Source organism: Aquarana catesbeiana, linkage group LG03, assembly GCF_042186555.1.
Source record: "Aquarana catesbeiana isolate 2022-GZ linkage group LG03, ASM4218655v1, whole genome shotgun sequence".
Classification (NCBI taxonomy): Eukaryota; Metazoa; Chordata; class Amphibia; order Anura; family Ranidae; genus Aquarana; species Aquarana catesbeiana.
The window spans coordinates 700,230,959-700,241,815 of record NC_133326.1 but is presented as its reverse complement, the minus strand read 5'-3'; the positions used below and the strand labels follow the sequence as shown (position 1 = coordinate 700,241,815).

The following is a 10,857-nucleotide window of genomic DNA, read 5'->3' as shown; positions in this document are numbered from 1 at the left end:
GAAGGAGAGGAACAAAACTGCATCTCTCAGCTGCCCACAGAATATGCTAAAATAAGGTACAGAATCATCATATCCTTGGAACATTTTTACAAAACATTTCATTAAAACAAAAGTCAATGCACTACTTCTAAGATAGAGATGTTCACTTTTTGTATTTTATTCTTTACTATAAAAAGTCTCTGTGTTTTTTTTTATTGTTATTTTTTTTTTTATTGTACCGTGTTGGCTATCAATGGAAGCAAAAGATTTAGAATTGCAGTGATAATATTTATTGGCTGACTTAATAGCCAGAAAATCCAAAAAAACTTTGAAAACGCATTCAATTTTAACAGGAATTGACTGGTGAATGGTATCATTTGAACTTCCCAGCGTGCGTGTTTATTTTTTTTTTACTATTGAGGGTGTATATATTTATACGAGGGCTCTACCGAAAGCAACACAAAAGTGGGCATACCGTTTTTTTATTAACTTACGTAGGTCATTTACATTTCACTTTGGAAGAGTAATGCCCCGTACACACGGTCGGACATTGATCGGACATTCCGACAACAAAATCCATGGATTTTTTCCGACGGATGTTGGCTCAAACTTGTCTTGCATACACACGGTCACACAAAGTTGTCGGAAAATCCGATCGTTCTGAACGCGGTGACGTAAAACACGTACGTCGGGACTATAAACGGGGCAGTGGCCAATATCTTTCATCTCTTTATTTATTCTGAGCATGCGTGGCACTTTGTGCGTCGGATTTGTGTACACACGATCGGAATTTCCGACAACGGATTTTGTTGTCGGAAAATTTTATAGCCCGCTCTCAAACTTTGTGTGTCGGAAAATCCGATGGAAAATGTGTGATGGAGCCTACACACGGTCGGAATTTCCGACAACAAGGTCCTATCACACATTTTCCATCGGAAAATCCGACCGTGTGTACGGGGCATAAGTCTTCTTCTGTAGTAATTCTTCTTCTTTTTCATTGCAAGTAAATAATGGATTCCCAGCAGAAGCAATATGTTGTCACTGAGTTATTGATGAAGGAGGGGAGCAGGCTTTCTGACATCCAGAGAAGGCTACAGAATTTTATACCTCGCCTAGGTCATTTACATTTCACATATTTATAATGTAACTTTTCCTCTATAAACTCTTTTTTTTTTTCACTGCGGGTAAATAATAGATTTGAAGTGGAATGTCGTCATTGAGGGGGTGCTGTTTGTCGGGGGGTGTCACCTCTGTAAACATTCTGTAGCCTCCTGTGGGTGTCTTCAGTGGACAGACTGCACCCCTCCTTCATCAAGAACTCAATGACGGCACGTTGCTTCTGCTTGGAATCCATTATTTACCTGCAATGAAAGAGATAAAGAAGAAGAAAAAGAGTTACTATAAAGGAGGGGAACTGTATCCCAGGGGCCGGATGCGGCCCTTTGCTTGCCTTTATCTGTCCGCTGGGGCACTATTTCTCTCACTGATACAAGACACTATTCCCCCTACTCACACCAATGATGAGGCACTATTCCTCCCACTGATACCAATGATGGGGTACTATTCCTCCCACTGACACCAACACTGGGGCACTATTCCTCCCACTGAGACCAATGATGGGGTACTATTCCTCCCACTGACACCAACACTGGGGCACTATTTCTCCCACTGATACCAATGCTGGGGCACTATTCCCCCCACTCACACCAATTCTGGGGCACTATTCCCCCCACTCACACCAATTCTGGGGCACTATTCCCCCCACTCACACCAATTCTGGGGCACTATTCCCCCCACTCACACCAATTCTGGGGCACTATTCCCCCCACTCACACCAATTCTGGGGCACTATTCCCCCCACTCACACCAATTCTGGGGCACTATTCCCCCCACTCACACCAATTCTGGGGCACTATTCCTCCCACTCACACCAATTCTGGGGCACTATTTCTCCCACTCACACTAATGATGGGGCACTATTCCTCCTACTACACCAACGCTGGGGCACTATTCCTCCCACTGATACAGATGCTGGGGCACTATTCCTACAAATGATACCAGTAATGGGGCACTATTCCTACAAATGATACCAGTAATGGGGCACTATTCCTACAAATGATACCAGTAATGGGACACTATTCCTCCCAATGATACCAACACTGGTATTTGGCTGTTAGTGAACATAAGGAATACAAATATATCCGAAGTTACGAATTATCAGAAATAAAGAATGCCGTATCTAAACGAATGGAACGTAACAAATTAATAATAATAAATAATAATAAAAACTTTTCACTAATATTATTTATTATTAATTAGTTCCATTCCATTTTGTTTAAAAGCGGCATTCATTATTGCGGATAATTCGTAACTTCAGATATTCGTATTCGTTACATTTACTAACAGCCGAATTTGAAAGGAAATTCCAATACCTATAATTTAATAGTTAGTTATTATTAGTTATTTAGTTAGCTATTAATTAGAATTTTTGTTCTTTTGAATTTTCGGATTTTTTTTCTTATTTTTGGATTTTCTAATTTACGAATTTTTGAATTTGCGAATTTACGGATTTTCAAATTTACGAATTTACGAATGTTCTAATTTATGAATTTACAAGTTTCCGAATTTACGAATTGCGATCATAATGAATGACCCAAAAAACTAAAAAAAACTCATGAAATGAAAACTAACAAATTTTTCGGCAATGCACATGTCTAATATGGCACTATATAAACATCAAATAGACCGTCAAATTCAAATGTCAAAAATTTTCATAAAATTGAAAAGAAAGAGAAAGGTAGATTGTTGATGGTCGGTCTAGTTTAAAAACAAGGTGATTAATAAATCAGTAAAGCAAAAGTACATTTCAATGCGTCTGGAGAACAACCTTGTACTGTAAGTACCACATAAGAACTCATAAATGGTAAAGGGTCATGAAAAAGGAGTAAGAGGATAGAAGAAGTAAAGAACAGGAAAAAATACAGCGGGAGTAAAGGGTAAATTTGATAGAGATAGTGCGGCTTCAACTGAATGAAGGGTGATGAAAGGGTAAATGAAGTATTATTACCATTTCAATAGTAAAGTGTCATCAAAATCTGCAGCTAAACAATGTTTAACCCAAAGTAATCGAAGTTTTTCAAATTTGCAGATCCGATCACTCTCAATTGCTTCCATTTTAAACAGTTTTTTAGATACCTTCAGCTCAGACAAGTGTTACAGACAGGGCCGATCCTAGGCGGGTGCGCGGGGTGCTCCGCAGAGGTGGGGGCGCCGAAGCTCCAGAGTGCTCCCCTCCCTCCCCCTCGTCTGTGTCCAGAGGTGGAGCGCATGTAGCGGGTGCTGCGGTTCCCCATCCTGCTTGCTCTCTCCGCCAGCAACTGAGAAGAGCGCATACCGCTCCCGCTGTCCCCGCAATCCGTGCTGCCTGGGTACTGCAGCGGAGCCTAGTACCGGAACACGTTCCGGTACTAGACTCCACTAATCTTTCTGTTCTGGTGCACGTGGAGGCAGAGCAGTCTCATGTCTGCCCCGCCCCCTCTGCGTGTGTACTTTTCCCATAGGCGGTGTGATGAGCGGCTTCTGGGTTGGCTGGAGCTGCTGCCAATCATCCAGTGCATGGCCAGAAATGCTCTCCGAGTGCTGCCCTCCTAGTAACCAAAGATGCCACGTATGCCCCGCCCCCTGCAACGTGCATCTGCTCCCAGCGCGCCTGAGCTACAGGGATGATGGATCATCTATTGGACAGGTACAGATCTATAGGGGCACCTGCTGTGGGGGGCTCTGATGGGGCCGGGGGACAGCTGCTGTGGGGGGGCTCTGATGGGGGACAGCTGCTGTGGGGGGGCTCTGATGGGGGACAGCTGCTGTGAGGGGACTCTGATGGGGGACAGCTGCTGTGAGGAGACTCTGATGGGGGACAGCTGCTGTGGGGGGACTCTGATGGGGGACAGCTGCTGTGGGGGGACTCTGATGGGGGACAGCTGCTGTGAGGGGACTCTGATGGGGGACAGCTGCTGTGAGGGGACTCTGATGGGGGACAGCTGCTGTGAGGGGACTCTGATGGGGGGACAGCTGCTGTGGGGGGACTCTGATGGGGGACAGCTGCTGTGGGGGGCTCTGATGGGGGACAGCTGCTGTGGGGGGCTCTGATGGGGGACAGCTGCTGTGAGGGGACTCTGATGGGGGACAGCTGCTGTGGGGGGACTCTGATGGGGGACAGCTGCTGTGGGGGGGCTCTGATGGGGGACACCTGCTGTGGGGGGCTCTGATGGGGACAGCTGCTGTGGGAGGGCTCTGATGGGGACAGCTGCTGTGGGAGGGCTCTGATGGGGGACAGCTGCTGTGGGGAACACCTGCTGTGGGGGGGGGCTCTGCTGGGGGACAGCTGCTGTGGGAGAGCTCTGATGGAGGACAGCTGCTGTGGGGAACACCTGCTGTGGGGGGGCTCTGATGGGCGACACCTGCTGTGGGGGGCTCTGATAGGGGAAACCTGCTTTGGGGGGACTCTGATGGAAACTCTGATGTAAGGAGGGACTCTGATGGGGACTTTGATATAAAGCTGTGAGTGCCGCAGGTAACTCTCTCCGCAGAATGTCCTTCATTCTCAACTTTAAAAGTTAGGAGGTATGCAGGAGCGGATCAGGGGAGGAGAGACTGTGCCACTGCCGTCCCTGTTATCAATGGGAAGAGGGTTCTCTGCGTTTAATGCCCACCCCTCCCCTCTACCTGTCAGAGGAGGAGAGCGAAGCAGCCAGAGATCAGAGCGCCCGTGTCTGAGTGGAGATAGAGCAGCCGCGGGCTCTTAGACCCCCCCTCCCTCTCCTCCTCGCACTGCTGTACTAGTGAGCGGCGCTTGCCAGGTCAGCTGCCCGCTATGTTTCTTCTCCCTGCTTCATATTGGCCAGGGAAGAAATACAATAAAAAGGGAGCAGAGAAGAGGATTGTGGGACATGTAGTCCTGAGGACTGGCGGCCCCATTGTGGCCCGGAAACTGTAACCCACACAGTATGCTCAGCTGAATAAGAGAGGGGGGAGAGAGAGAGAGAGCTCCAGGAGCCTAGGAAAGCTTTCGGGGAAGTTTACCCAGGACTCCAGGGAGAGGACAGTGCTGAGGGGATGCCATCAGAGAGAGAACCCCGCTGCCCTGCGCCCCCAGAGGGAAAGTCTCACAGCCTGGCGCCATCCCTGGTGAAGAAAGGAATGGAGTCATTGCCAGAATACAGATCTGATCACTACCCAGCAGAGTCGCCACGGGCAACCCAGAGTGAGCTGACTCCTGATCAGAGGAACTGATGTTGCTTTATTGCCGGGTCTGGTGATACGGCTGGTAGGCCATTATCTACTGCCATCCTTAGGAACTGCAGTCTCTGACCATCTCCTATACTATGTCCTCTCCTGTACTATGTCTGCAGTCTCTGATCATCTCCTGTACCATGTCTGCAGTCTCTAACCCTCTCCTGTACTATGTCTGCAGTCTCTGATCATCTCCTGTGCCATGTCTGCAGTCTCTAACCCTCTCCTGTACTATGTCTGCAGTCTCTGATCATCTCCTGTGCCATGTCTGCAGTCTCTAACCCTCTCCTGTACTATGTCTGCAGTCTCTGACCATCTCCTGTATTATGTCTGCAGTCTCTAACCCTCTCCTGTATTATGTCTGCAGTCTCTGACCATCTCCTGTACTATGTCTGCAGTCTCTGACCATCTCCTGTACTATGTTTGCAGTCTCTGATCATCTCCTGTACTATGTCTGCAGTCTCTGACCATCTCCTATAGTATGTCTGCAGTCTCTGACCATCTCCTATAGTATGTCTGCAGTCTCTGACCATCTCCTGTAGTATGTCTGCAGTCTCTGACTATCTCTTGTAGTATGTCTGCAGTCTCTGACCATCTCCTGTACTGTCTGGGAGCTCTTTCTAACAGACTCTCCAATAGAAGCCCTCTCTGTCTGATTTGAGAATATATGGGCAAAGTGGAATAGATCATGTTTTACATTGGATGTAGGAATACCTGAAAATGAAGTATAGAGTGACCACGGAGAGAGTGGAGGAGAGAGAATGGAGTGATTGATAGGAAAGAATGTAAATGCAAATGAAAATATATGAAGAATTGTATAAGGACAAAAAATGTTAAATTATGTGGATTAATTTGTACAAAATTTGTAATAAAGAGAATTGAAAAAAAAAAAAAAATCCAACAGGTAATGAAGGAACCCATCTTAATTGGAGCAGAACGTGTGCAGACCAAGGAACTCAGCACGAAGATCTCACCAACAGAGTCCCTGAGATACTGTACATAAGAAGCTGTCAGATGATTTAACTCCCTAGCATCTATCAAACATGGAAATATCACTGTTGGATGAACTAATGCCCCGTACACACGAGCGGAATTTCCGTCGGAAAAATCTTTTAAGGTTTTTCCGACGGAATTCCTCTCAAGCTTGGCTTGCATACACATGGTCACACAAAAGTTCTCTGAACTTTCGACCTTCAAGAACGCAATGACGTACAACACTACGACGAGCCGAGAAAATTAAGTTCACTGCTTCCGAGCATGCGTCGAGTTGTTTTCGAGCATGAGTGTTTTTTTGCGCGTCGGAATTGCATACAGACGAACGCATTTTCGGATAGGAACTTTTTCCGACCGAAAAATAGAGAACCTGCTCTCAGTCTTTTGCTGGCGGGAATTCCACCAGCAAAAGTCCGATGGACCATACACACGGTCGCAATTTCCGACCAAAAGCTCTCATCGAAGTTTTGCTGGCGGCATTTACGATCGTGTGTACGGGGCATTAGAATTAAAAGTCAGCTCCCCAAAAGTGTGACCCCTTCCACAGGATATAGTCAAGTGTAAAGTCTGATTCAACAGACAAAGGCCTGCTATAAACCCTAATAATAAAAAAGCCTTACCTATAATCTAAAAAAAACATAAAATAAATCAAATCGTTCAAAATTAGAAAAAGTTGTTTAAAAAATCGAACCAGAATTTGTAACTCTAGATATGTTCTGCTCTCCTACATTCTCTCATCTGTATCTGTTTCCGAATGATCTTCCCACATGGGTGACATGACCTAATTTCATAGCAAAACAAGGGTTTAGATATGGAAGTAGCTGCTAAGATCTGCCAAAACCCAATACGTAATGGTTGAGATTTTTTTTCAGCCTGACATTTATTATTGGATATGACGCTAAGTGAAACCTAGATTGGACCTACAGAGGCTTATAAAATAAGAGTGATGATTGCTTGTGACTGTGGGATCATACAAAACGTGGTATATATAGCTTTTCCAGTCATTAGAAGTGAATGATTCTGTATGAATAATGTTACCAACATTCTGGAAAACCTTTGTAAACAGTAACCAATATTTTCCTTCCTGTAGAGAAAAGCAAAAGACTTCACCATCTATCCACCATCCATGTTTGGTAAAAGATTGTGTTACATTCCAGTGGTCCATGCATCTACAACCAGCGTTAACCTATCCAAACTATTCTCTACATGGGACCTGTTCACTTTGTTACAGACTGGCTCTGCATTTGGTGCCAATGGATGGATAGATACTAGTTGGTCCTATCCATAAAGGAAAGTTTTGCGTGTTAATAAACTATTCCTTGAATCCTTTGCATCTGGAAACACCAACATTTGTCACCTTAGCTAACCACATTAGATAACCTTTGTGTAAAAAGAAGGACAGGAGGACCCAATGAGCCACCTAAACAAAACAAAAGTGATCATGTTTGTGTTCTCTGGACTAACACATAATGAACAGCTTGCCCCATTTCTCTTTACTTTTTTCTTGAATGTTTACCTTGTTTGCGTGGTGTTTAACTTTGGCATGATGTTCATAGTCCTTAAAGCCTCCAACCTCCACACTCCAATGTACTATTTCCTTAGTTATCTCTCTTTGGTGGACCTTTTCTACTCCTCAGTTATAGCTCCTAAAATGTTGGCTGACCTTATGTCCAAGATAAAGTTAATATCCTTTCATGGCTGTGCGGTCCAGTTCTTTTGCTTTGATGTTCTGGTTGTCACGGAAGCACTTTTACTTTCGTGCATGGCCTATGACCGATATGTTGCTATCTGCTGCCCTCTGCTTTATGTCTCAGTTATGACCAACAAAAAGTGCTGGAGTCTCGTTTTCCTTAGTTTTTCTATTGGTTTCTTGCAATCCGTAGTACAAACCAGCTGTGTGTTCAGTCTTGAGTTCTGTGGCCCAAACCTCATAGACCATTTTTACTGTGACGTACCACCGCTGCTTCACCTGGCCTGCTCCAGCACTCTGTGGTGTAATTCAATAACGTTCTTCTTTGTAGTTGTTTGTGGTGTAGGCTCATTGATGCCTATCTTGGTGTCATACACTTTTATAGTTTCTTCCATTCTACAGATTAAATCCAGCAAGGGGAGACAGAAGGCATTTGGTACTTGTTCCTCACATCTCATGTGCGTCTCTATTTTCTACGGAGCTGTTTTTTTCATTTACCTACATCCTCCTAACAGTGCCCTTCAGATTCAAGACAAGTTGGCTTCTGTGTTTTACACAGTCATGATACCAATGCTGAACCCTCTTATATATAGCATGAGAAACCAAGAGGTGAAAAGGGTTATCAAGAAAGCACTTCACATACATCACTGATATAGAGAGTTTGTGGTTGTAAGTTTTTAGAGTCTCTTAAGGTGGACAAATCCAACCAAATCCCAAAACCTTATTCGAAAAGACAATATAATGTTTAAGAAAGGATGTGGCCAGTTTATTATATAAACCAAAAAATAGCAGCACTGAACCTACTAGGATTATACAGTACAAATCAATATACTTAAACAATGTGCAATAAGTGGAAGAGTGATTAGTAATTAATTAAAAGTCCATCTTCATGAATACACAGTACTCAAATAATTTAACCGGACTGTGAGTGTGATTCAATGGTTGATTTCATCCTCCACAACACCAGTGCTGAACACACAAAATGCTCGCTTACCAGACGGCAAGCCGTACAAGCTTGCGACCTATACCTGGCCAGGGCCTTTATCCACTGAAGGGCCAAGCGAATGGATACCAGGAAGAACCCTCAAGATGGTCAGCACACAGAACAGGGACTGCCAAACTCGTCAATCCCAGATCATAAGTATAGGCAGATGATGGTGTTGTTCAGATGTATCCCAAAATAGAAGAGGGGCACCATAGCGTAATACTGATAAGCATGGTTTTATTAAGTAATAAGAAAGTCACTTACAAAATTGGAGTAAATAAAAGCAAGTAAGCTGGCCGGCTCGTGCAAACACCCGTCCCTCGAACAGCACACGCGAGACGTCAGCACGTCAGCTCCTTCCGACGCGCGTTTCGTCATACGATGACATCGTCGCTCCACCAACTAAGAACGGCCATGCACCACCACCCAATATAACCAATATTATATGCTCGTTTTGCCAAGCTGGGGATCTGCAAATGTGTGGCAGGCCCAATCCCGACTTCTTCTCCTTAAGAGGGAGGAAGTCGCCAGTCAAGAGGGACAGAGGTCTATCCTGCCATCATTCTTATGAAGACATCTTTCCATACATGGCTAGCCTTTGTCTTCAAGAAAGTCAAAGTTTTAAAAAAGAACCCTGGGAATAACACAACTTACAGTGTAGTGGCTTGTTTATGGGTGCAATTCCTTGTTTATGGGTGCAGTTTCCACCAGGGATATTATCTGTATGTTGGTTTTATGTTCTATGTGCTTTTATGGGTTACATCCCAAATTCCTAATAGTATGTTGATTAGCCTCCATCAAATTGCCCCTACTAGTGTAGCTATATAAATGCAGGAACATTACAGTGTAAGACAGTGGTGGCCCGTAATGCAGGGTGCATGGATTTCAATGGGGTCTTTTTTTTTTAAGCACGTGATTAGAGCCGGAGGCTCACTTTTGTTGCCAGCGGTTTAGACATTAATGGCTGTGTGTTGAGTTACACTGTTATACAAGCTGTACACTCACTACTTTACATTGTAGCAAAGAGTATTTTCTTCAGCGTTGTCAGATGAAAAGATATAATAAAATATTTACAAAAAATGTGAGGGGCGTATTCACTTTTGTGAGATACTGTATATATTTGACCTGTGTTGAGTGTCATTTAAAGGTGCCTGCAAAAAGATGTCTGATCCCAGAGTGCCAGGTGGGTTGGAGTATTCACAGGGTCAGGGTGATGCAGATGAACAGGTAAATTATGTAGGGTGCTGTGCTACATAAAAAAGTTCATCTAGTTCCTCAGCTGATTAAACCGTACCGACTCATCCATCAAGGTGCACTATAGTGGAACTAGTATTTTAATATAGATATTGACTTGAGAAGTGATTGGAGTGCAAGGTATGAATACAATTGGAGACTCAGTTAGCTTGGTTAGAGCATCCATTGAGTCTAATCCATTCCAGTGGCTCATGCTTCAAAGCGATGTGAGGAGAGACGCTAGTCCTCCGCTCTCCGAGACACGCTGCTGCTAACACTTGTTTCATCCACCTCTACTCTGACTCAGTGGTTCACACATACACAGTTGATGTTCAGCTGTCATACACACGCGACAGAATCGGCATTTATTGAACCTCACTGTGTATCTTTAAGGTGACTTGGGTAACTCATGTGGTGGACCCCATGGTTAACGCATTTCACACGCTCCTAATTGTGGTGGGCTTCGTCAGAACCTGTAGGGGGGGAACACAAGGGAACACATTAACTATTAAAATTAACAAAAATAAAGGCTGGCGACTGTATTCTCTGCAATCAAATCCCTCAAAAATGTATGTATGTAATTATACATACTCCTACTGGTTTCCTATTTTATTAGGGAAAGAAAAAAAAAAGAGAAAGACCGAAAAAAGGGAAGGAAAGCAAAATGAGGAAAAGAAAAAACAGG

At 44.3% G+C, this 10,857-nt stretch overlaps 1 protein-coding gene across 1 annotated transcript; it reads left to right on the top strand.

Moving 5' to 3' along the window:
* Positions 1-7,675: 7,675 nt before the first annotated feature.
* LOC141134334 (olfactory receptor 8D1-like) lies at positions 7,676-8,605 on the top strand. The gene has a single exon (XM_073623907.1). It carries the CDS (start codon positions 7,676-7,678, stop codon positions 8,603-8,605), a length of 930 nt encoding a protein of 309 aa, XP_073480008.1.
* The last annotated feature ends 2,252 nt before the right edge of the window (positions 8,606-10,857 follow it).